This window comes from Urocitellus parryii, chromosome 9, assembly GCF_045843805.1.
Source record: "Urocitellus parryii isolate mUroPar1 chromosome 9, mUroPar1.hap1, whole genome shotgun sequence".
Classification (NCBI taxonomy): domain Eukaryota; kingdom Metazoa; phylum Chordata; class Mammalia; order Rodentia; family Sciuridae; genus Urocitellus; species Urocitellus parryii.
The window spans coordinates 83,177,234-83,204,002 of NC_135539.1; the positions used below are offsets into that span (position 1 = coordinate 83,177,234).

At 41.3% G+C, this 26,769-nt stretch overlaps 2 protein-coding genes across 4 annotated transcripts in view; one reads left to right on the top strand and one right to left on the bottom strand.

Annotated features, from left to right (window-relative positions):
• Positions 1–2,297, top strand: part of LOC113199760 (UDP-GalNAc:beta-1,3-N-acetylgalactosaminyltransferase 2) — a 37,163-nt gene extending 34,866 nt beyond the window's left edge. For 2 of the 3 annotated variants that reach the window (XM_026412842.2, XM_026412828.2), the window contains one exon: positions 1,489–2,297. In XM_026412842.2, coding sequence (XP_026268627.2) covers positions 1,489–1,623 — 135 coding nt within the window. In that variant the 3' untranslated portion in view covers positions 1,624–2,297. Of the gene's footprint in view, positions 1–928; positions 1,051–1,488 lie in introns of all 3 variants that reach the window. The other variant, XM_026412834.2, reaches the window with a different exon arrangement.
• Positions 2,298–2,412: 115 nt separating this feature from the next.
• The window catches only part of LOC144257011 (tubulin-specific chaperone E-like), a 44,762-nt gene continuing 20,405 nt past the window's right edge, over positions 2,413–26,769 (bottom strand). Inside the window, 14 exon segments of the mRNA XM_077802934.1 lie at positions 2,413–2,985; positions 3,164–3,255; positions 6,866–6,925; positions 7,628–7,696; positions 9,974–10,127; positions 10,924–11,076; positions 11,438–11,502; positions 11,799–11,863; positions 12,382–12,477; positions 14,450–14,526; positions 15,581–15,683; positions 17,387–17,486; positions 21,416–21,504; positions 23,327–23,512. Coding sequence (XP_077659060.1) covers positions 2,893–2,985; positions 3,164–3,255; positions 6,866–6,925; positions 7,628–7,696; positions 9,974–10,127; positions 10,924–11,076; positions 11,438–11,502; positions 11,799–11,863; positions 12,382–12,477; positions 14,450–14,526; positions 15,581–15,683; positions 17,387–17,486; positions 21,416–21,504; positions 23,327–23,512 — 1,402 coding nt within the window. The 3' untranslated portion in view covers positions 2,413–2,892.

The following is a 26,769-nucleotide window of genomic DNA, read 5'->3' on the forward strand; positions in this document are numbered from 1 at the left end:
GAAAAAATGAATCTGCAAAGACCAAATCACTAAGTAGGAGCCCTGGGAAGAAAGCAAGCTTTTGTCTCAGAGTATTGTTACATTCTGGATTCTTGCAACTTCCACTTTGGGCACAGAAGGTACCAAGAGATGAAGGCACACACAGTGCTCCAGAGGAGCTGCAGGGACTGTTGCGTCCCCCCCACCCCATTGCAGCGTGCCCTCTACTCAGTAAATGAGACCGTGAGCCCAAGTCAGCCTGGCAGCTTGGTGGACCTGTTCTTTTGTCCTGCTGTGTCCCATCTTTGATTCACTTTATGTTGAATATGATGTTTTACTTTCCATCTCTGAGCATCCTGAAATGTGCAAACCTGGCAGTTCTGATTTCCTGGTGTGCTGCTTCTGTAGGCTCCTTTGAGGCTCTTGTTCCTAATGTGTTGATTTTTTTGTGTGTAACCTCAAGTTTTTGGAACCCCAGCCTGTCTTAAAATTCAGCCCTACAGAAAGGGTGTCTACTGTCTTCTGCCTTGGGATTTTGTGGGCTGCACAAATTGGCCTATCAGCCCCAGGCACTCAGGAAGACCCCCCACTCCACTTGGCAAGACTGAGATGGAGCATTGACTTTGTTCTCATACATACCCTGGGAGGCTGTGGTCCTTCGGGGTGTTGGCTCTCTGGCCATTCTGATTGGTCTCTTGTCCCGTGCACATGGCCTTTATTTTAAAGCCCAAGTATCCAGGTACCTTTGAGTCACATACTGACTTCAGCTGTTTCTTCTTCATTAACGGAGTCCATCCAAACTTTAAAGAGTTTGTTTCTCATCTGTAAAAGGGAAATGATCCCTACCTAATTTTATTTTATTTTTTTCAATTTAATGGGGGGGGGGTTGAAATCAGGGATGCTGTACCACTGAGCTACACCTCCAGCCTTTTTTTTTTTTTTTTTTCAGACAGCTAAGGTGCTCAGGCTGGTCTTGAACTTGCAATACTCCTGCCTCAGTCTCCCTAATGCTTATAATCCCAAGTGTGTGCCAGGCACCTGGCCTCACAGGGTTCTTGAGAATTAAATGAGGTAATGTTTGTAAAGACTTGGCATAGTTCCCAGAATACTGCAAGCATTTCATCCAAATAGTAGCTGCTATGAATGCTGCTACACAACCAGTTTCTCAAAGCAGATATGAAACTCACCATTTGTAGTTCCCAAACTTTTCCTTCTTCCCCACTTGCTAACCCTTTTTTAACAAACTAACAACATACTAATTGTGCGTGTATGGGGTCCAATGTGACATTCAAGACGTGTACATAGGGTGCCATTTGCCGACTGTTAATCCACACATAGCCGCACAACTGTGAGGCCTGATCTTTCCTGGAGACAGAAGATACCCCTCCTCAAACCTCGAGTTGGTTCATACGTGGAGTTATCCTTGAAATAATTTCAGCTTCGTTAGCATACATAAACACGCCCTGGTGCATGGTTGCACAGTTCACAGCTTGCTCTCCCCCTCTGCAGGACAGCCTGTGGCTGTGTGAGAAGACCTGTGAGACAGGAATGCTGTCTTCCCCTCAGTACTCCCCTCACGAGCTGACAGAGCTGTGGGAACTAAAGGGAGTGTGTGGTGACCCTTGTCAGTGTGCAACAAGGTGACAAGAGATTCATACGGGCTGCGTGAAGACCAGGGCAGGTGGATGATAATCTCCATGTAAGTCTGAGAAGAGCAGCCATGGTTGGCAGTAGAATAGATGGTCTTTCAGGAGAGCCCTCGGCTGGCACCTTCACCTGAACCAGTGTGGTACTAATTGTGCAGATTTCCTTCTTTAAAAAAAAAAATTCAACTAATAACTGTAGTTAAGTTTTTATTTATATATTGGAAAATGATTTAAAATTACCAAATTGTTTTATAAAAGGAAAAGTATTTCTAAATCATGATTAATAGTTCATCTGAGTTTGAATTTCTGCCTGGATTGCATAGGTCTGTATAGCTTGATTAGAGAACACATGCCAAAAACTCACAAATACTGTGTGCTTACTTACATGAGCAGTGATCACTTATACCAAAGTTTTGGGTTTCTGGAAATAATGTCAGATTTTGTGACTCTTGAATGAAATGAGCAGTTTGACCTTGGAAAGGAACTGATATAATTCTCAGTCATGAACCTGGCTTAAATATGTTCATTTACTTAGACTAATATCCATGGTTTTTTGTTAATGCTTTTTTTTTCATTTAAGATAAATCCTGAAAATCAGTTTAGTACTCCTGTTAAAACACATTTTTATATCTCTTTGGGTTTTTGTGCCATAGGGAAGATTTTGCTTTTATCATTGCCCCCTGGGTAAGTCCGTCAGAGCTGGGAACACTATGCTCAGTTTAGGTATAACTATACAGAAAAGCCTGTGATTGCCTTGTTAAGGACTCTCAAGATAGTATATCTGAGAAGAAAAACTCTAATACTCAAATTCTAATAAATATGTGCTCCCTGCTCAGAACTGGACCATGTCAGACAGTTTAAAGGATGTGCCTCCCTGAATTTAAGGGACACTTCCCCACGTGACCAAATCATTTCGGTAATCTTTTAAAATAGTATCAGTAGAGAATTTCATTAAAACTAGTCTGTGACAGACATTAGCTATATTCAGATGTTATTAGACTAGTTAGTTTCTATTTAATAATAGTGAGGAGCTATAAAAATACATATGAAGTAAGATCAGAAGATCATGAGTAGTCAAAGCCTTTATTACTGCTATTATATACAAGCCTACAAATGGTCTCTTCCTGGTGAAAAGTACATCCTCTGTTATACTTTGGGCAAGCTGTAAAACCTCATTTGACAGTAGAACTGTTCTAGCAAATCATTTCTTCCCAGCGAACCCCAGTCATGATGAACAGTCTAGTCACTAAATTTTTAAAGCTGGTTGTTACCATCTCACTAGTAGACAATCTCCATTTTCCACAGAATAAAACTGTAATGACTGAAGGTCATTTCCTAGTTCAATTTCTCTGCCCGGCATCTAAAATTAGAACAAAGGTAGGGGGTAAGATAGATCTGACAAAACATGACCTCCATGCCACAGGTTACTCAAAGTCTAATAAATATGTGCTCCCTGCTCAGAACTGGACCATGTCAGACAGTTTAATCATGTCTTACTGTGGAGAATTGAGCTTGACTGCCTCTTGGGGGTGGCTTACCTTGGGACTTTCATAGGACAGCAAAAGTTCTGACACAGGAACTTTGAGAAGACGTGACAGTAATGCCTTCACCTTTTGAATGGCCATGGAACCTAGCAAAGAAAAGGAAGATGTCTCAAAGGACAGCTACCTGTAAAACCAGGTCACATAATGAGACCAAGCTGCAATGATAGCTGTCCCTGTTGGTTATCAGTTCATCCAGGAAAATAAGTAGAGGCAGATTTGTGTCTTTCTACCACTTACTTGAGTTATTTAGGAAACTCATGGAAGTGAAGCCAGTGTATGACCCAGGTGCCCCTAACAGTTTTCGTGCCGTTTCAGTAGGTATTATTCCTTAATCTGATAATCTAATTTCTGGTTTCTCAGCTCAGAGGAAAGGACAGGTGAAATAATGGTTTTCTTTGTAAATCTTTGTAATTAGTTCTTCTGAGTTACTTACTGAAAGAAGCTTGGAGTGGGCTCAGGTGCCCTGAGGAGGTGGCTCAGCCTCCTCTGGGAAGGGAGGGTATAGACTGAGATGGACAAGTTCCAGCATAGCTATCCTGTGATTATCAAAAATGTGTCTCATGTTACACAAGCAACCACTAGGCCTGGAATGTAATTTAACTGAGCAAATGCTTTGGTGTGTTCAGAACATGGTATGAACTTCTTTCCAAAGATGGGTTGTGGTAAATAGTGGAGATTTAATTATGAAAATCAGTTTCTTTGAAGCTTTAGCTGGAGGTACAGCAATAGTGTGGTGTTCCCACAAATATCACGACATAGTCAAATGAGTATTTTTCTATCAATCATTTTTGTAAAAGCTGTGTTTTTATGCAACTTGTGATAATAAATGTGATCTTTATTTTACAATAAAAACTGGCCTTTTCTTATTTGTGTACTGAATACAGCTACTTGGTAGGTATTTAAAAACTTTATCATATTCACACCTAGGAGTAAATTGTAATTATAAATTAGACCTTTCAAAAGATTTGGGTGAATTGGCTTTCACTGTTGGAGGGTGGTGAGGAACTGATTCCTGCACACCAATGAGAAATAACACATTCCTAATCAATGCCAGAAACAAAGTTTCTAAGAGACTTGCCTACCTGTACTGTGTAGGAAAGTGGCAACCTGTATGTAAATAACTATCATTTCTAATGTGATTGTCTTGTTTAGAAAATATGAAGATAGTTACTTTCTCTCTGACCAAGCCTGTTAAAGGCTTCTTGTGTTCTCATGGGCGTGCCTGAGTTTTTGTATTTTTTTACTTGCCAATTCCTCTAGACCTTCATTACCCAATATAGCGAGCACATGACAGAAATTAGTGAATTTAAACTTGCTTAGCCACACGTAAATAGTGGCAGGCACGGCGAGCAGCACAGAGTTAGGCCTGGTTAGCTTTCTTTGACTTCACATGATAGTATGGGTTTTTGAGTTTATTCAACTACGCCCTGCCCCGCCTGCCCCTGCCATCAAACTTTACATGTTTTTTATCTTTACCATTACAAGTGGTACAAAGTAGACCACTAGAAAGCCTGTACAGAGCATGTATGTATTTTCAGTTTTTATAGCAATTACCACATAACTTAATAAAAAGGGTATACGAATTTTTCATACCAGCCAATATTTGTTTTGTTAAATACCCTTTAAAAAGTAGCATGAATTTATCTACATTAGTCATTAGTTATAGCATGTGGCAAAAAAATTACAATTAAGAACCCTGTAATCTGGTTTACTGCTGAGTTTATAGGATACAGGGCTCAGATTCTGAAGTCTGAAGCAGTAATCATCACACATAATTTCTATGGTAATTCTAACCTCTGCTGGTTCATCCAAGGATTAAAAGAAACAGTGCATGGACATGGCAGGTGTTTCCAGAACAGGTGTGCAGTGCAAAAGAACCATGTTAGCACACATTCCCAGACTGCAGCCTTTGACTGATGGCAGCATTCTTGAGCATCAGTATTCCTTAGTGATAACATTTCCATATTTGTGGGAAAGAAAAGGGAAAGACATCCAAAGCTAGTAACACTGACAGAGTTCTGGCTCTTTTGTTATTTTGTACCCATGTAGCATTTACGTTTGGAAACTGAATATGAAAGGGAATCACTACTAATTTTAATAGTAGCAAAATTATACACTCTAGGACTAGAAATTGAATTGCTAACAAATACTTAAAATGGAGAAACAGTGGTAGATTAACACTAAATGAATAGTTATCGATCATAAATATACTTCTTGAATACCACCCACGCGTACCATAAGCAATGCCATTGTAAGCTTGCTAATGTGCAGTTACTGCACTGGGGCAGACATGTGAATTTAGTTTACTGAAATCCTATAAACTGATCTGCATTTCATTCCTCCTTCAAGTTTTCACTGCTCTAGATTTGGTATTTTAACATTTAGCTCATGTTTAGCTATGAATCAATTATGGTATACTAAACAATTATTTGTCTTTTGAGTGAAAGTTTAATTTATTGATCTAATTTGTTGACATAAAAGTATTTTTCTAAAACTAATTCAGTTCTTGGGATTAAACCCAAGAATGCTATACTATACCTCTAGCCCATTTTTATTTTCTGTATGTGTTACTTACTGGGGACTAAACCTAGGGGGTGCTTCACCAAGGAACTACATCCCTGGTCCTTTATTTTGAGAACTGGTCTCAAAAATTGCTAAGGCTGGCCTTGAACTTGTGGTCCTCCATCTTCAGCCTTCCAAGTTACTGGAATTACAAGTGTGAACCACTGTGGCTGGTCATAATTTTTTTTATTAACATTTTTTAGTTGTAGTTTCACACAATACCTTTATTTTATTTTTTATGTGGTGCTGAGGATTGAACCCAGTGTCTTGCATGTGCTAGATGAGCGCTCTACCACTGAGCTACAACCCCAGCTCCTGGTCATATGTTTTTAAAAAGTTCCAAAGTCTTTTTTTTTTTTTTCCCCCTAAAGGAAACCATTCCAGTGTGTCTGATGGGGGGAAAAAAAAAAGCATCCGAGAATGTTTTCTGTGGGGTCCTGATCAGTGGGCAGAATGGGAGCAGAATAAAGTCACAAATGTGCCAGTGCCTCACTAGGACATGTCTCCTTTTCTCTTTAGACAAGAGCCTCCAGAATGATGATCAGAACTAAGCTCAATGGGCCTGAGGAATTCCTAAGAGGCTAAGCCAGTCAACCCCTTAGTCCATAAATATCACAAGCAAAGGCTCCCAATTAAAAACAAAAGACTTTTCCAGATAAGCTGATAAAGTTATGGGAGTCAAAAGACATAATTTTTAAGTATACCATGGTAATGGTATACTAAATTCCCAAGATTCCCAAGTTAACTTGATTCATAGCTAAACATTAGCTAAATGTTAAAATACCAAATCCAGGGAGTTGGGAGGCTGAGGCAGGAAGATCCCAAGGTCCAGGGCAGCCTGTGCAACTTATACTCTATCTAAAAACGTAGTATGTATCCTTGGGTAGAATCCCCAGTACTGCCAAAAGGTATGGGAGACCTGAATTTTGGGGGGCTAGAGGAGTGACATTAGCACAGCTGATTATATTTTAGAATACAAAAGACTAATGAAAACCTTTAAATTCTGAGGTCCACACTTCTAGATATTAATTCAATTAAAGGTTTCAATCACTGGTCTATGTATAAGAGCCAACCCATCCCCACACCAGTGATTCACAAGTGCAAGGAAGGCAAAGATGGTTTCATTCATCTTACCTGGCAGTTGCTTCTCTAAGACCTTCTGTTCAAGTTGGTTTGGATATTTTATCTTCAGTGCTTTAAGGAAAGAAGGAAGGACTACATTGATGTCTACTACAGTACTGATTTAAAATTTACATGCAGGGTTGGTTTACATGCTCATTGGTAGAAGTGTGCTTAGAATGTACGAGGCTTTAACTTCAATCCCAGTAATAAAACCTACAAGTTAATATCACTGCCAAATAATAGAGCTGTTTAGTATAACTTGTGTCAGTCCTGATAAAGAAATCTATCTAAATGATGTTAAATTTTTTTCCTGTTAAACACTTCCATGAATTCCTGGTGACTACAAAACAGCTGGAGCACCGGCCTTCCAGTGCTTTGCTTTTCGCTTCAGCATTCCTTTCCTGACAAATGAGCTGGATTTTCAAATGTAAGAAAAGTCACTGGTTTCCAAATCACAATGTGGTTTACTACTCAAATCCCTCCCACCTTTATAACACTATTAATGAGTTTAAAGCCCAGGAACTGTAGAAACATTGAAGGTTAGAATGTAGGGGGCTGGGTGTAGCTCAGCAGTGGAGCCTTGCTGAGCATGTGCAAGGCCTTGGGTTCCATCCCAGCAGGACACCACACACCAAGGAATTTCGGTATAGAGAATTCCTTTAAAGCTCAAGGCATTTCACTCAGTTCTTCCTAAAAGAAATGCACATTCCTATCAGGCCTTTGCTATCCCTTCAGCCTAGAATATAAAGCTGTGTGTGAATTTGGGATTCTTACTCAGTAGTTGGTTTTTCAGCATAAATGGTTGTTGTACTTTGAGTTCTCCGTCCTCAGGTGCACCATATTCTGTTTTAGAAGAAATCAAGAGGGACAAATGATGAGAGGTGCATGTCAGTGCACCTCTTTTCCTTCCATGTCAGTGCACCACCTTTTCCTTCCCCAGGATAAGCCTAGCAACCACTGTGTGCTAACCTGAACAGTTTGCTTTTATTCAGCCGCTCTGATTTTTACGAGAGTGAATGCGCCCCTCCCAAGGCAGAAGCCTCCAGTGTGTATCACATCACTGTTCCTCAGGACCTACAGCGTCCTGGCTCCAACTGTGAGTTAACCTGCTTTCAAACACTTCAAGTGGACACACAGTTTCAACTTTGAAAAATGTTCCCTTTCTGTAAGGTCTGGGAAAAACCCAGTACTATTTGGGACACAAGTCACAGGACACCTTCAAGTGTTAACATGGTATAAGGACAGACTGGGACAGACTGGGTGCCCAGTGCCTGCACTGCAGACCAGCTCTTCTGCCTGAAAATGCAGTACAGCAGACCCCTAGTTTGTGGGGGACATTCCAGGACCTCAGTGAGTACCTGGCACTGCAAATAATGCCAAGCCTTATATCTGGAATATACATATCTATGATAAAGTTAGGCACAGTAGATCAATATAGCTAGCAATTGAACAATAAACTAATAAAAGTTATGTAAATGTGCACTTTCTTTCAAAATATTTTACTTTTTCCTTTACACTTAAATGGAGCATTTTATAGCTTATCTGTGACTTATCCAAATTGTAAGCATCACTGCTTTTGTGCTTTGGGGGTCTTTTCAAGTGAAAAATAAGGATTACTTAAACACAAGCACTGTGACACTGCAACAAGTCTACAAGGACATAGATGAGCGACTTTAAGGTGGGCAGCATATACAGTGTGGATGCTCTGGTCAAACGTATTCCTGTCCTGGGGGGACAAGATAGGGTGTTCATCACGTTCCTCAGAATGGTATGCAATTCAGAACTGAGAATTTTTTGTTATTTTTTTTTTTTTCTAATGAAAGTTGCAACTGCAAGCTGGGAACAGTGGCACATGCCTGTAATATCAGTGACTCAGGAGGCTGAGCCAGGAGGATCAAGAGTTCAAAGCCAGCCTCAGTAACTTAGAAATGTCCTAAGCAACTTAGTGAGACCCCATCTCTAATAAAATATAAAGGGGCTAGGGATGAAGCTCAGTGGTTAAGTACCCTGGGTTTAATTCCTAGTACCCCCCCCCCAAAAAAAAAAAATTGCAACTGCAGATAGGGGTAACTACTGTACTTCTCTCCTGCTCTGGGCCAACAGATGAGGGAATTCCTCTACACACCCCAGAGATCTGCTTTTCTCTCTTGGCATTCTGAGCAATGAAATAGTCAACATAGCTGCCATCTGCTTTAGAACCTTTCCCTCCTCACCCAAGTGATTGAGAGTGGCCAGGAAATTGGGCCAGCTAATGAAGTAATTTGAAAGCATTCCCCATAGGCAGGTTTTCTTCCTCTCAGATAAGGTTCCAGCCTGAAGCATTTATGCAGTGAGCTTCACCTTGAATTTGAAAATATATAAAAAGGAAATTCACATAAAAATGAAATGTGGAATAATAATGAAGTTTTAAAAAAATTAAAAGTACATCAGGGACAAAGACTCACAAATTCTTAAGCTTGAAAGCCTGAGAAGCCAGGCTGAAGAATTTAAGGGACTACCACATATATCAAATGCCAAACTCGGAACATTAGCAAGCCTGGGGACAGAAGAGCTAAGAAGAAACCAGGTGGTGTGAACTTCTGCATAAGTTAGAATTACCCCAGGATGTTAAAAAATACCAAGTCCTTGGGCTGGGGCTGTAGCTCAGTGGCATAGCACTCGCCTAGCATGTGTGAGGTTCAGGGTTCAATCCTTAGCACCACATAAAAATGAAACAAAATAAAGTCATGCTGTCCATCTACAACCACAAAAAAAAAAAAATTTTAATGGGGAAAAAAAAATAACCCAAATCCTGTGAGATGAACTGGAATGCTTCCCACCCCCGCCTGGAGTGGAGAGTGGTAACCCCTCATGAAACTGACTGTCTAGAGAGCACAGGCAAATATGAGAGGACTTACATTAAGGACTGCTTTCCCTTCCTCAAATGCAACTCTCCCCCTTCAGGAACCTCAGAGTCTCCCAGCTCCTTCTGCCAAGAGACACTGATTTATCTCTGTCTGCTCTCAACTTGCTGAAGTGGCCCCAAGAAAGTACCTATAGCTCCAAGAGAAGGAGAAAAACAAAAACACACTGAACTGCCTGTGCTGCCCCAGGAAAGACCAACAGGTCATGTGGACATACTGTGGCACAGGAGCTGGTATCTAGGATGGGCTGCAAGAAATTCTTCATTTGGTCTGTTTTTCTCTGGATCCTGATGTCCACCAGCCTTTTTCCACTCATTTCCAAAAGCTTTTCGGTAATCAAGCTCAGCTCCTCGCCGTTCCTCTGGAAGAATCTATGTTGAAGTGAAATATAAACAAGTCTATGAAAACACTCACTTGTGTTTTGTACCTTGCCCTTCTCCTCCACTGCCCAAGCACAGAATAATCAAATTTAGAGGGATGAGATAATTATATTTTTTACCTTTCTTTTTTGACATTGACTGAACTCAAGAGTTTGTTCAAAAAGATTTCCAGTTTTATCTTTTTCTTCATGAGAACATTGCCCACAGATTGGCTGATACTGGGTGCCTGGGGTCCCCTCTCTGGGGAATGGCACAGTGTGGCCAGGCCTGGCCTTCCCACTTCTATGGGGAGAAGCAGCTGACAAGGAGTAGAGACATGTTCTGTACTTTTGTCTTTTTTCTACCTAACTCCTCCAAAGAAATCGGAGGAAGTGCCCTATAGTACTCTTTGGAGTGTGTTTCTTTGCGTCTGCTCAAATGAAAATAAATCAGCAAGGGCAGTAGAGCGACAGGCATTTCTGGCACTAAACTAAGTGTAATCCTCTCTCCTGAGGAGTCAGAAAAGAATCATTATTACTAAAATGGACAAAAACAACCTACCACCCTTTGAAGGAAAGTTACATTTCATATCCTTTTACAATATCCAAATATAATTTCTTTTTACAGTTTTTGGTAATTTACCTTCTAGTCTCAAAAATATCTAAAGCCAGGCTTGGCTGTGCATTATTGTCTCCACTGTTCAGGAGGCTGAGGCAGCAGCACCTGAGCCTAGGACTTTGAGGCCAGCCTGGGCAGCATAGCAAGACCCATCTCAAAAACAGAATCCTGTCAAGATACCACTGCTCACCTCACATTTGTTCAGGGTTTTTAGTTGACCAATTTTGGCAATAATGAGCTGTCGAGTGGTCTGTGCTTCCTTGCTTCCTTCAGTCAGGGGGTTCCTTAGACAGGACAGGGCACGCAAGCTCTGTAATTTGTTTAGCTCATTGATGAATGACCACTGAAACCCAACAAGAGGAAATAAAAGCAATGTTTCAGACTACTTTTTCAGATTTCGTGAACTAACAACAGAAAAGCAGAAGTCCCCGTTCTAACCTGAGGCAGGGAAGCTTCATGCACAGAACACCCCATTAGGAAGATCACACTTTTCCATGACTGTGCCACCTGAAACCCTGGCAGCCTGCCTGGACATGCTACACCAAGCTCACTCTGAATATTTTTTACTTTGCATGAGGAGTTTCACTCTGCGGAGTTATTTCTCTTTTGATTTAAAAGGTTTTTAATAGAAGAAGGAACCTAGGAACTCCACAAGAGTGGGAATAGGCAATAATGCGCTGGGCACACTGTGACGCAGCCCTTACTTGTGATATCCGATTGTCATTTACTACAAGGTACTGCAGGGACGGGAACATGGATGTTTTGCACCCTACAAAAAAGGAGAATTAAGTCACATGGTAGAAGTGAAAAGAAATGGCTAAAGAACAGGGGCAAGGAGGCCAGGTGCAGTGGACCATGCCTATAATCCCATCTTATCAAGAGGCTAAGGCAGGAGAATCGAAAGTTCAAGGCCAGCCTTGGTAGCTATATAGCAAGACCCTGTCTCAAATTATAATCTTAAAAAAGGACTGGGAGTGTAGCTCAGTAGTAGAGTGTCTTTGGGTTAAACCCCCATTAACATACAACAGATGGGGGAGTGGGAGGGTGGCTTTACTAATCTCATACCAATTCCAGCATCCGGAAAATGTATAGAAGAAATTCCAGTGTCAGAAAGGATTAGTTGTTCTAATCTGAAATTATAAATGTTAAAGTTGACTACACAGAACAATATAAATGCTATGGGTTATCAACCAGTCTAGGTTTATAAATTCTTTCCTCTATCCTGGGTTTTCATTCCATGTAAAATGAACAGAAATCAGAGTCCAATTAAAGGCATGCAGAAGGATTAATGCTGTAGCCTAGTGATTCTACAGGCCTCTAGCATTCTGTGCCCCTACTGCTGTCTCTCTTGCTAAAAGGGTCTAAGAAATAGTCTCAATTCCCCAAGTTTAACAAAGTGCAGGCTCAGAATTATATCACCAAGGTCAAATTATCCATTCATCAAATTATCTAGTACATAGTCCACATTGTATATGGTTCACAAGTAAATTCTCCAAATGAATTAAAACAAAAACTTCCTACAGGAAATTGCTCAATTTAAGAATCTTATCACTATCATATTTCTATTGAGAAAGGTAATAGCATATGAAAATTCATTCTGTAAAAATTTACTAGGCCTACTATAATAGCCATTTTAGGATCAAATTACCTGGGCAGATAGGCTATCAGGAACAGCTGATTTTCATCAATTAATGGGTTAGAGGAAAGGTCTAACAGCTTGAGCATCTGTAGAACATCACTGGGCCTGTATGGAAAACACCATCTTTTCAGCATGTGTTGCTGCCATGAGCATGTGGCCTTAGAATACCTGCATTTGTTATTAGGGACCGATGGGGTGGAAACAAGTGGGTGTGACCATGGAAAGGGAACCTGGGAGACCCTCATGGTGTGATTCAAATAATCCTGGCCAAATCAGTATCAGCATCCTGCTTGTGACACTGTGCCACAGATCTGCAAGTTTTTATCAGAGAAGAAACTGGATCATGAGGACAGGTAAATTCTGTATATTATTTCTTATAAATGCAGAAAAACAGCTGCATTTGGCTGTATAATAAAACCATCTGTACAATAAAATCTTACTAATTTGAATCCAAATTTGTTGAAAAATTTCCCACATGTGTTTATTTCACATAATTTAATGATGTAATAATGAGTAATTTAACCCATTATATCTAAATATCTCTGGGCTGGAGATGTGGCTCAAGCGGTAGCGCGCTCGCCTGGCATGCGTGCGGCCCGGGTTCGATCCTCAGCACCACATACCAACAAAGATGTTGTGTCCGCCAAATGCTAAAAAATAAATATTAAAAAAAAAATTCTCTCTCTCTCTCTCCTCTCTCACTCTCTTTAAAAAAAAAAATAATAATTCCAATAGCTTTTAAAAATAAATAAATAAATATCTCATTTATAAAACACCTAAAAAATAAATAACAAATTTGCCACTTACAGTAACTTTGAGATAAATATTTACATTTTTAGAATTGTACTCTTTTGAGGAAAATAATAGATGAATGATTAGTAAGAATATTTATTAAATTACTGACATAATTAAAATTATTAATAATAAGCTTTATATTATGATTTCCAACCTATTTTAATGTACCTGTGTCAATTTCATTGAAATAGACAAAAACTGATACCCTGAGTTCAATCCCTGGTACCAAAAAAAAAAAGAAATAAAGAAATAGATATAACTGAAAACTCGAGACTGAGTGTGTTAATAAGGAGAGGCAACAATACATATTTATTTAAAAGAACACACTTTTGGGGGCTGGGAATGTAGTTTGGCGGTAGAGCACTTGCCTAACACATGTGTGGCACTGGGTTTGATCCTCAGCACCACATAAAAATAAATAAAGGCATATGTGGATCTACAACTAAAAAGAAATACATTAAAAATATATTAATAATATATATTTAAAATAAAAAAGTCAAGGCTGGGCATGGTAACCTGTAATCCCAGCTATTCAGGAGGATCATGAGTTCAAAGCCAGCCTCAGCAATTTATCCAGGTGCTAAGCAACTCAGTGAGACTCTGTCTCTAAATAAAATACAAAATTGGGCTGGGGCTATGGCTCAGTGATCAACTGCCCTTAAGTTCAATCCCTGGTACAAAAAAACAAAAAACATTCACTATTCAGCAGAGAACAACATCACATGATTGTAATCTCAGCAACTCAGGAGGCTTAAGCAGGAGAATAGCAAGTTTAAGGCCAGCCTGCGAAATTTAGACACTGTCTCAAAATAAATAATAGGAAGATCTTGGGATGTAGCTCAGTGGTAGTTGCATTTGGCTGTCTCCAGTATCACCAACATAAATAAATAAATCTATTATTTAATCCTTAGCAAAGAAACAGGAGAAAGTGCCCAGCATATCCTACAGAACTGCTATTGAGAAACAGCAAGCTGAATATATTTATGCAAAAGTAGAAGTATTTAATTCAGGGTGTCATCCTCATGAGTTTCCCTCAATTCAACTAACTTTCTAATTGGTGAAGGCAATAAGTAATCAGAATTTAAGAAAAAAAAATTTTTTTTAAGGCAAACAGATTTATTGAAGGTGAGGATAGGTACAGCAGAGTAGGCTGAGTCCCAGAGGCTCAAGGCCAGTTTGTTTCAAACTCTTATCCGTAAATCCTCCTACCAGTTAAAACTGGATCTAACCATCTTGCTCAGGGTGACTAAAGGGCGCAGGCTGAGATAGAGCCACCTATTACCTTTCGGAAATGAAGATGTTGTTGGAGTCCAGATACAGCTCCTCAAGGACTGGCCACCCCAGGGCACACTGCAGCACCTGGAAGGGAAAGCTGTTCAGGGCTAAGTGGCCTCTGCTGGTGCTACTTCCTGCAGGCTCACTGCCACAGTTCCACAGCAATTCCATGCAGTTGCTGTTTTAGAAACACTGCCTCAAACACTTCTCACCAGCAACGAAAATGTTGATGGGCTGCACTGTAACATGCTGGAGCATTTTGAACCCAGCTGGTGGGCATCAGTAGCTGGTTTAGGAAAGGTGCTCAGAAAGTGAAGCTGGAGATGGTGACCAAGCACCATCTACCAGAGTCTGATTAGCCTAAGGTGCACAGTGGTGCTGAGCACCCTTCTCAGTTCCAGATGTCAGTATGGTGTGTAAAGGATGCACCATTCAGACAATGTGTCTCAATATTTCTAAGCATCCTTCCTGTCCTGAGGCTACATCTATACCTGGTTGATATCTATCTTATCCCAAGAAGGAGTATGGGAGTGGAGTGCCAGAGGTTGGGGCCAGGTCAAGGGTGATGGGACCCCACTGAGCTACCTCTGTGGCACTCTGTAGACAAAGGACACAGCTGAGCATTTCTGTGCTTGCTTTATGGTGGAATATTTTGGGTGCGGAAGCAGAGAAACCATGACTGAAGATGGTACCAGATGCAAGTGCCAAATGCTGCTGTGCCGAGGACCCAGAGTCCACTTCTGACTCTGGCTGTCTATGAGGAGCAGTGGTATGAGGAGCTGGACTTTCTACAAGGAAATCATGAGGTCTCTGCTCGTGAGACCTCTATCTCAAACCCCATATCAAAAAAGAAAAGAAAGAAAGCTCAGCACATATTTATTGCCTATCACTATGGAGTGCCAGTGTTTAACAGGCCACTAGAGCAAATCCAAATGGGCTGAGGGAGAAGGACCAAGGAAGAACATGGATTCCTAAATATAAAATTCTAATTTTCTAACTCCTGTTATGCAGTATAAAGAATCCCATTACTTGGATAATAGGATGATTTAAATGAAGCCACATTTGTGCTTTAATTCCCTATAAAGCAAACATTTCCAACTACTTATTACTATGTAATAAACCAAAGAAACATAATTACCTCAGCCCACGTAATTCCTGTTTGATTGAGAACTAATACCTTCAATGTAGAAAATGTTCCAGTTAGCACTGGTTAGCCAGAGGGAAACTGCAGCTTGTTTTCACTGTGTAGAAAGAGAAGATACAGTGTACTTTATTGCTTGTACAACTGAACCAATGAAGATAGCAATGATCTGGGAATTAACCTAAGGGGTTTGGTTTGTTTCAACCCTAAATTAAATGCTTATTAAAAACAGTGAGTGAGCCACCACAACTAATCTTAATATTTACAACATACAACCTTTTAGTACCTGATGTGCAAAAGTGTTTCCACAGGGTTAGGCACAGTGTGAGGCTGCAGATGCCTAGAAGCCTGAGGTGCAGGCATCTCTAAGGTGAGATTCCAGACTCAGGATGAGTCTCTGGATGTTGCAAAGGGCAATCCTGTTATCAAAAGTGTTACTGATCTCATGCTAGAACATGAACTAGAATTCTGCTTTTCTAAACATGGAGTCTGCCCCTGTGCTATTAGGATGGATAAAATAAACTGCTGTCCTTTCACATCTTTCTCTGAAGACAAAGTCTCATCTTGGAAAGTTGATAGTCACTTTCAGACCTTAGTCCAGCCAAGAGTGGTAATGCACACCTGTAATCCCAGTAAATTGGGAGGTTGAGGCAGGAGGATCACGAGTTCAAAGTCAGCCTCAGCAACTGAGCAAGGCCCTAAGCAACTCAGTGAGACCTTGAGCTGGGGCTTAGTGGTTAGTATCCCTGGGTTCAATCCCCAGCAGCTCCCCCTCCCCCAAAAAAGAATGAAAAGTGAAGAACAGGATATGATGTCACATACCCATAATCCCTGAGACTTGGGAAATTTGTAATCCTATGATTGCAAGTTTGAGGCCAGCCTTGAAACTTGAGGTGCAGGCAAGTTTCAAAACAAAAAGAGCTGAGAATGTAGCTCAGTGGTAGAGCATGTACCTATGATGTGCAAGGCCTTGGGTTTGACCCCTAGCACTGCAAAATCAAACAAACAAAAAGGAATGAAAGGGGAGGCCTGGCTGAATCCTTGGAAAGTTAGATTCTGAGATTAAAAATAATAAAATATTCAGAAAGGCCTACAAAATTGTGACATTAATAGAGTAGTAAAATAATGAAAACTTTTTAACAAAACTGAATTAAACAGTATCCCAATGAAATCACTATTCCTAATACACTAAAAACATCCATATGAAAAAGCACTTTTTTTTTTAAAGAGAGAGTGAGAGAGGAGAGAGAGAGAGAGAGAGAGAGAGAGAGAGAGAGAGAGAGAGAGAGAATTTTTTTTTTTAATATTTATTTTTTAGTTCTCGGCGGACACAACATCTTTGTTTGTATGTGGTGCTGAGGATCGAACCCGGGCCGCACGCATGCCAGGCGAGCGCACTACCGCTGAGCCACATCTCCAGCCCAAAAAGCACTTTTAATAATATCACCTATCTTCTCCTCCCCAGCTAAATATCACCTCCCTTAATGTTCCACATTTCATTGTCATATTTACAAGACATCTGAAAATTTTCCAATTTAATGTTAACCTATCTCATTCCCCCTCTCGATAAAGAGTCAAACACATTTCTTATTAATGATCATCTTATTGGACCCTCTAAAAGACTATAGTAACAATGTGCCCTTAAAGAATAATTTAATTTTAGGGAATTTAAATAAGCCCAAATTTGTCCAATAATATCTACTAGGTGGCAGCCTTACCATCTGATTCCCACAGAGATACTGGGAGGGCGAAGGACACAGGAGTTTTATGGTTCTCAACAATAAGGTAACCAGGAGTTCATACCTGAGATTAAGAACCACCAGGTTTTTGAGTTGATCAGCAATACGAATCACTTCATCCCATGATGACAACAGGTTTTTTGACACATCTACTCTTGTAATATCTAAAAGCACATGTTAAGAAACAATAGTTTCAAAGGACTCATGGAAGACATAAAAGTATTTACCTCTTTATTCTGGAGCACGGGCTCTTCAACTTTTCACCTTATACTCACTGTTTTATTTGAAATTGTTTTTGTGTGAACACAGCATAATGCTTTTCAACCTTTTAAATTATCCCCCAGTTGTCAATTCAAAACTAAAAAGCTCATTGTCATATACTTGAAATAAACATCTACAATCTTATGAATAAGAACCAGGTATCATAATTAAACTATTATCCAACAAAAAAGAGGGGGAAACGACAGAGATGGTAACTGATACATTAAGCACCAAGCTGAACCCCCAGGCCTGGCCCTCAGAACTGCATTGTGGCTGTAGGCTTCACCGTTCTCCTGCGTCCTCCTATATCTGTGTTACTGTGACCCACAGGAATCTTCAAACACATGGCATCATCTGGGGGCAGGGGTGGGGAGACAGGGGTTAGTTTGAACACAAGTTCAAAAGTGTCAAGAATGATTTGGGAATTCAGAGGGTCTCTAGTACCCTGGAAATAGTATGACACCCACTGTCACTGGTACAGGGATTCAGAGAAGAGTAAGCTAGCAGGACAAGTAGCTCTGAGCAAGCACCAGAGCTGACGGGCAAGCATGACTGCTAACCAGAGATAGTCATCATGCCCTAAGAGGGCCCTGGCTCCAAGAGTTCCAGTGAGGGAAAGGACTACCAGCTAAAAGAGCTGGACCTTACCCTAGATTCTGACATGGGTAACCATTACTCAGTTCGCACATCTACCTTACAAGTAATTACTGAGGGCCAGGAGGCCAGCAGTGGGCAAAGAAACGTCTGGGTGGGGGAGAGACAGGTGATAAGCATGTGTCTCCACGGTGTGTCCAAGATGAAACAGGGCACGTGGGAAGGCAAGGATGGTAGTTTGTACAGTGTGCAGGGAAGACCACCACCTCTTATAAGAGGGCATTTGAACAGAGACCTGGAGCAACCGGGGAAACGACACCTTGAAGAAGTACATCAAGAACAGAGGAATGACAAGAGCAAAGGTCTCTGGTTAGGATGGGTTCAGCCTATGACAGGGACAGCCAGTTTCAACATGCTAGGAGTAGAGAGGGCTGGGGTTCTGAAAAAGAGGTCTCAAAGGGGCTAAGGATGTGGCTCAGTGGCAAAATGCTTGCCTTACATGCATGAGGTCCTGAGTTCAATCCCCAGTGCCACAAAAAAGAGGTTGCAAAAGTCTCTAGGTGGCAGACCAGATCACAAAGGGCCCTCCCTAGGGACTATGTTAAAAACTCTTTGCCAGCCTCTGCCTAAAATGAGAATTGAGTTTGGAATAGTGTGATGGGATCTGACCTGGGTCTTTAAAAAGTCACTCCTGCACACACCTATAATTCCAGCAACATGGAGGCTGAGGCAGGAGGAGGACTGCAAGCTGGAGATCAGCCTGGCAACTTAGCAAGACCCTGTCTCAAAATAAGGATTGGAGATGTAGCTCAGTGGCAAAGTGCCCCTGGGTTCAATCCTAATGCTGCAAAAAAAGAGCTGAGAACACTAGGGGCAGGATGCTCCCTTCACAACTAGGCGCTGCTGAGTAGCACAGTGCTTTGGAGCACACAGGCCCAGGTCTCCCTGGTGTCAAACAGGGAAGGAGCAAGGAAAGGCCAGGCGTTTGGCTATGGGAGTTTCTGCCCCAAAGAAACAAGGACCACCCTGAGGTGAAAGCTTGCATGCACACTGCATGGAATGCCAGACCAGCAAACAATCTAGTACCTGAGGGATCCCCCACCACCTGGCAACACAATGGCCCTCAGCTCCAACAGATGTGAGCTGTCCCTGCTGCTGTTCCAAAGGCTTCTCTCAGGCTGCCCCAAGGTACTGATAGCCACTGCATCCTGGAGGACAGTGGTATCCACCTAGGACCGATGTGCGGGGTGCTTTTCATTGCCTTGCAGTCTGAAACTTGGGCCATCCCCGCTAACCAGGGCAACAGGATTCGTAGAAAGAGATTAAGGCCATTGCTCCTGAAGTCCATCATGTAGGCTGGGGCTGTGCACATTTCTGCTGAGCAGTACACAGCATGTGGAATGGCTCTTCTCCAATCAAGGCTGAACACTGCAAAGGTACTTCCTGTAGTGTTCCTTTTCTCTCTCCCTCACCTCCTCTCTCTCTCTCTTTCCCTCCCTCTCTCCCTCTCCCTCCCCCCCCCTCTCTCACACACACACACACACACACACACACACACACACACACACACGGTGTTCAAGGATCTCTGTTACTAACAGTTCCTGCTCCTGCACAGATTCTCTTCCCCAAGTTCAGAGCCAGCTGGTGAGGCAGGAGGTGGCTGGTCTCTTCCCCTGGAGGAGCACTCGGAGTTGACATGCTCAGACCTATAGCCCTTCCACTGCCTATCCAGTGAACGACCTCAAAGACAGATCAACCCAGCCAGGCACAGTGGCACACGCCTATAATCCCAGCAGCTCGGAAGGCTGAGACAGGGGAATCCAGAGTTCAAAGCCAGCCTCAGCAAAAGCAAGGTGCTAAGCAATTCAATGAGACCCTCTCTCTAAATAAAACACAAAATAGGGCTGGGGATGTGGCTCAGTGGTCGAGGGCCTCTGAGTGCAGTCCTCAGTACCAGGAAAAAAAGAGGGATCAACCCAAAGGAGGATGGCTGCATTCCACACAACAGCAATACTTCAGTGTCATCAGGAGCTCAAGAACTAGACAGTGATCACTTCTACAAAGACCAATCACAGTGTGATTAACTCTTGGAACCTCTTTGAGTGTTGGGGGTCTCTTTCCCTGGGAAAGAGCAGTATAAAGAAGTAATATGTTGATTCTCCAGTATGCTGCTAACATCTTTCTTCAGCCAAACAGCCTACTGACCAGATGTTCTCTTACACTGAAAGAGCCTTGGACCGCCTGGTTCCTGATGTTCTGAAATCATTTAGGAGTGGGGCAGGCAGAAGCCAGATGCTATAGACATTCTGTGGTATTTTGCTCCTTATCAGTTGCTCCTCCATGTCCAACTTACACACAAAGTGACCATGTTTGTGCAGCACACTGGAATCAGAGAGGGCTACTCATGACAGCAATGACCAGCCTAGATGTTACAGCATCCCCAGGTCCCAAGAGACCACCAGGGGAGTGCTTAGGGGAGGAGTTCCGCTTAACTCCTTAAGTCACACCGTCAGGAGTCAGCTTGCTAAGGAGAGCTCCTTTATGTGCAATCTTTATCGCAAACCAAAGTAATTAATAATAAATTGCTACATTTTACATAAATTATTATGTAGCACTCAGGCCGATTTAGAGAACTAGGAGAAAACTTGAAGGTCTATTTGACTTGCCATTTGTCCTAGTTATGGGCATAAAAGCAATACATGGCAAAAACACAATGAGAGAAGGCAGAGAAGAGGTAACGACTAATTGAACTGCAGTCAGCTGCCTGAAAGCAGAACAGCACTTCTTTGTCTCATGAAAGGACATCACTACAGGGCAGTTACGCTGGGGCACTGGCCTCGAAGCACCCTCAAAGCCACTGTTTCCCTTTCTATGTCACTGCTCTCCAGGCACTCCAGTCTTTCTCCACACTTGCAAGACAGGTGCCAAAGCCCTGAGCATACCACCTACACTCAGGTGTGAGGGAGGCACAGGCAATGAGTAAGTGTGTCCCCTTGCAAAGAGCCCCATCTAGAAACTTCCACCTTACATCTCACTGGCCAGAGTGAGTCACACTGCCACACCTGCAAGCAAGAGTTAGAGAAGCTAATTTATCTGGGTACCAACTGCCCCAAGAAAAACAGTTGCTGATAGGAAGAAAATTGGGAAGAATGGACATGGAGTATGCAACTAGCAATGTCTGGCACAATTATCAAATCCAAAGTCAGGTTCAGGAATAAGCAATCCATGAAAAGGATACTAGGACATGTTCTGGCAATTCCTCCTTTTCCACCAGCACAACTTACTGCACAGTTCCTTAGAGAAATCTCTTGCAAGTTGTTCAGATGACTGCATGAGAAACATAAGAGTTCATATGTACACACAAGCACATAGGCTATCTAATAGCCCTTTAGAAACACGCATTTCAGATAAGAAAGCACTACCAACACCACTCAGGCTCCCTGGCCCTGGTGTCCCTCTTCATACACCCCCATGCCTCCCCACCTCAGGAGAACCACACTCCACATCTGGAGGACAACTGATCCCAAGCAGACCATACTTCCACTACACACCCAAAACGAATTAAAGCATTTTTGCATATTATGAAACTTGATATGAATAACGTTCTCCTATATTAAAAGGTGCAATGAAGTAAACGCCAAAGCCATTTCTGATTACTACTGTCTTCTGACCATAACACTTACATATTTAAATTTCACTATAATTACATTACCCTAAAAAAGACTTTTGCTAGTTTTAAATACCTTTCAATTTTCATTAACATGTAAATAGATTTTATGACAATCAAGATATATAACTTCTTTATTAACATTTTTCTATAAATACTTTTGAACACTCCACAGAATCATCACATTAATCACTACAATGATTAAGTGTGAGCCAGGCATGGTGGAGCACACCTGTAATTCCAGTGACTCAGCAGGCTGAGGCGGGAGGATCTCAAGTTTAAGGCCAACCTCAGCAACTTAGCAAGACTGTCTCAAGCTAGGCACCGTAATTATAGCACCTTGGGAGGCTGAGGCAGGAGGATCACAAGTTCAAAGCCAGCCTCAGCAAAAAGCAACACACTAAGGAGACACCATCTCTAAATAAAATACAAAAAAGGGCTGGGTATGTGGTACCCCCGAGTTCAGTCCCAGTAGCCCCCTCTCCTGCCATCCCCCAAAAGACTCTGTCTCAAAATAAGAAAAAAGGGCCTGGGTGGCTAAGTGATAGAGCAACCCTGGGTTCTATCCCCAGTACTGCTAGAGATTTAAAAAAAAAAAAAAATATATATATATATATATATATATATATATATATATATGTATATATGTATATGTGTGTGTATATACACACACACACACACACACACACACACCTACCAGGGTCACTGTGCTGATGCCCAGTTCAGTCAGTCACCAGGGCATTACTGTCCCTTCCCTGAGTAGCCTTCCAGGTTCTGGTGCAATGGTGCTGAGTCTGTGTAAACATCAGCTGCCACTCTCTAATTCTGAATCCATCACAACAAGTAGTACACCCCTCTGCACAGGGTTACCATGCACAGTTTCAGAGAAAAGAGAATGCACTGGCACAGCAGCTGTAAAAGACATTACTTAGTGCTCTCCCAGACTGAGGCACTTCTCAGGAGCAAATTCCTTAAAGTATACACCCCAAAATTCTTATTCAGCGGGTCAGGATGAGACCCAGGATTCTGCAGGTCCCAAAGCTCCTAAGATTAAAATGTGCAGAAGAGAAAACCAACCTTACAGGTGGTACCTGTTCTCTCTACCACACAGTGGCAAGTCGCTTTGTGTCCACACCTAACCTGTCATAAGCTGAACCATGAATTGGAAAAGCGCTGAAATATCAGCCTGTTATAGAGTAGTCCACAGTGATAATATGGTGAAAATATTAATAATGGACAAATTAGTGTTTTGATGCCAATCCAGAAAAAAAACAACCCTGCACTAAATAAGGATGTTAATTTCCGGGAACACTGAATCCTCAGATTGCTCAGATTTCAGTGTGCTGTTTCCGTAGAAAGGATAGTCCAGTTTGGAAGAGTCAGGAGTGTCCACAGGCAGTTGGGCAATTCTGACCCAGAAGCTGGAAAAAAATGCCAAACTTAGCTCCACCACTATCAGCTCCACTTACCAGCTCCACTTACCTCTGCTGTTTGATCACAGAGTCAAAACCAATGGTCTCCACAGGTTTCTTCCCAATTATAATTATTTGCTCTTCCCCATAGTCTTCTGGTCCATCTTCTAATGCATAGCGGTTCTTAACTGCAGTAAGAAAGTCCACTCCAAAATTTACCTTGTTTGGACGAATAAAAGATCCTCCCGTTGGGTGCCTGGAAAATGGAAGAAATGGAACATAAAAATTTCGTCTCCCAATAAAGGCCATAAATGCAATGTTCTAAGGTTTTCAAAACTGCCTACATGCTGAAAAATCAAAACCAGCACACAATAAAAACAATAAGGAAAAATGTATAATCAGTATGACACAAAGGATACACAAGCATATAAAATCACTGTAGAAAAACCGACAAGAAAGATGGAACAGACAACTAACATGAGAGGGAACAAAATTAGACTCACAGGGCAAAGCTTGACTTTGCTAATGACAAGAAATACAAATTAAATGAAACTTTTCTGGCATAAAATGAAGAAAAATTATAAAACCTCAAAGACTTCAGGTTCGGTAGGTCTATAATCATATGCTTGCATTCCTCGGAATTTGTTAGCGAGCAATAATTTAGAAACATAACAAAATTGCATTTGCAAATATTTTGTATAATATTATTTATTTATAATTGAGGAATGCTGGAAGCCATAAAAATGACCAACTAGATAGTGACTATTAAGTAAACCAGAAAGATGCAGTTATTAAAAAGTGTAATACTTGAGGGTTGGGGCTGTGGCTCAGTGGCAGAGCACTTGCCTAGCATGTGAGAGGCCCTGGGTTCAATCCTCAGCACCACATATACATAAATAAAGGTACTGTGCTCATCTACAACTAAAAAATAAAAGTGTAGGGCTGGGGATGTGGCTCAAGCGGTAGCGCGCTCGCCTGGCATGCGTGCGGCCCGGGTTCGATCCTCAGCACCACATACCAACAAAGATGTTGTGTTTGAACTAAAAAATAAATATTAAAAAAAATATTCTCTCTCTCTCTCTCTCTCTCTCTCTCTCCTCTCTCATTCTCTCTTTAAAAAAAAATAAAAGTGTAATACTTGAAAGTTGAGATTTTTAAAAAACTGAACAAACTGTACATGAAACAATGACAGGAATCACTTCTAAATACAAATAAAGAAGAGGAATTAAAATGTAGATGGTAGGATTATGTACAAAATCCTTTACATGACCACTTATATATTTTTAAAATGCAGATAAATGGGAAGAATTCTACAGAACTACAGATTACCATACTTTTTATTCAGGTTTCATAGCAATTTTTAATACTAATTCCTGGCAGAATTTCATCATCCCAGAACCAACACAACATCACTGCTACCATCCTAAAGCAAGCAGGCCAGCCCACATTCAAAGGGAGGGAGTGAGCTGCTGTGACCAGAAAATGAACTGTGGCAGAGCATCTCCTCAGCTGGCTCCCAGGCCATATGCCTTTGGCAATGGGATTCTGCCAACTGTTCCCAAGTGGAGCCTTTCTCTCTCCTCCTCTTCACTAGATTCAATCAGTAACTAACTTCTTAAGGGCTAAGCCTTAAGAAGGCTTGATGTTTCCTGCTTTGCCTTCCTGGAGGCAGACAGCACAGACAGTAAAGCTGCTCAGTCAATGAGGAAAGTTCACAGGGGAGAGAGACTGAGCCTATTCACAGGAGACCCAGAGCCCCTCAGTCAGCAACAATACTAGACCCCAGTCGTGACAGGCCACCCAAGGGACACGCTGCAGCCAACACAACTACAGCAAAGAAAAGTATCTCCTAAGTGCTCACGTCCAGCTCCCAGCACAGAACAGCAATCGTGAGCCACCAGAACAGTGGTGGGTCATAGCTAATTGAAACAAGCTTGGAAGAAGAGGAGAGGTGTATTTTCAATAATCTCTAATCAAAATTCAGTATTTCTGGGCTGGGGCTTTAGCTCAGTGGCAGAGCACTTGCCTCATATGAGTGAGGCACTGGGTTTGATCCTCAGCACCACCTAAAAAATAAATAAATAAAAGCATTGTATCCATCTACAATTTAAAAATATTTTTTAAAATTCAATATTTCCTTTTAATCATAAATCCCAGGCAACAAATCAAGTAGTGTCCACAACTTTATGGCATCAACAAACAGAAAGAGATATTTTCACATCATGTTATACTTCTTGAACATATATTTAAAAAAAAGCTTATTTCTATCACTATTTCAAAATTTAGTAGTTACTAGATATACTGGTAAATCTTATTACTTAATGTTATTGAATGAAGAAATATAGCTGGGTTCAGTAATGCACACCTATAATCCCAGTGATTTGGGAGGCTGAGGCAGGAGGAGCACAAGTTTGAGGCCATCCCCAGCAACTTAGCAAGACCCTGTTTAAATAAAAAGCAGTACAGCACTTACCTAGCATTTGTAAGGCACTGGGTTCAATCCTTAGCACCACATAAAAATAAGTAAATAAAATAAAAGTATTGTCTCCATCTACAACTAAAAATTAAAAAATAAAAAGTTCCAGGGGTGTAGCAATGGTTAAATGCCTCTGGGTTAAATCCCCAGTACGCTCCCCCACCCACAAAAAAAAAAAAAAAAAAGAGGCAGGAGGAGGGAGAGAGAGAGAGAAATATACATTATTATACTCATTAAACATTGTTTTTTTCCCCTTGGCAGTACTGGGGATTGAACTCAAGGCTTAAACAGGTAAGCACTCTACATAGCTACATAGCTACATCCCTATCCTTTTTTATTTGGAACTAAATTCTAAGTTGCCCAGGCTGGCTTCCAGCTTGCAGTTCTCCTGCCTCAGCCTCCCAAGTAGCTGGATTCCAGGCACGCACCAACTTGTCTGGCTTTAAAACTACCTTGATCACTACATTTCAGTGTAACAAATTTTCTTTGTAATGCAATATATTTTTTCATGCTTTAAAAAATATTTTCTACTTGGTGCCAAAATCACTCATAGAACAACAACAACAACAATAAAAACCCTCTAGAGTATATTCCATAAAGAAGTAGAAGCTGAGCTTGGCCTTGAAGGATGAAAGATGAATAGGAGTTTGGCTTTTTTTTAGAAAAGCTTTCACACGACAGTGGCACAAATCTGTAATCCCTGAGGAGGTTGAGGCAGGAGGTTCATGAGTTTCTGGCCACTCTCAGCAACAGGGAGGCCCTGTCTCAAAATAAAAAATAAAAAGGGGGCTGGGGCTCAGTGGTAGAACACTTGCCTAACATGTGTGAGGCACTGGTTTGACTCTCAGCATCGCATATAAATAAATGAATAAAATAAAGGTCCATCAATAACTAAAAAACTTTTTTTAATTTAAAAAATAAAAAGGGCTAATGATGTAGGTCAGTGGCTAAGCAATCTGGGTTCATTGCCCAGTAGCACACATACACACACCAAAAGAGCACTAGTTTTTTTTTGTCCTAACATAGGCATCAGGCAG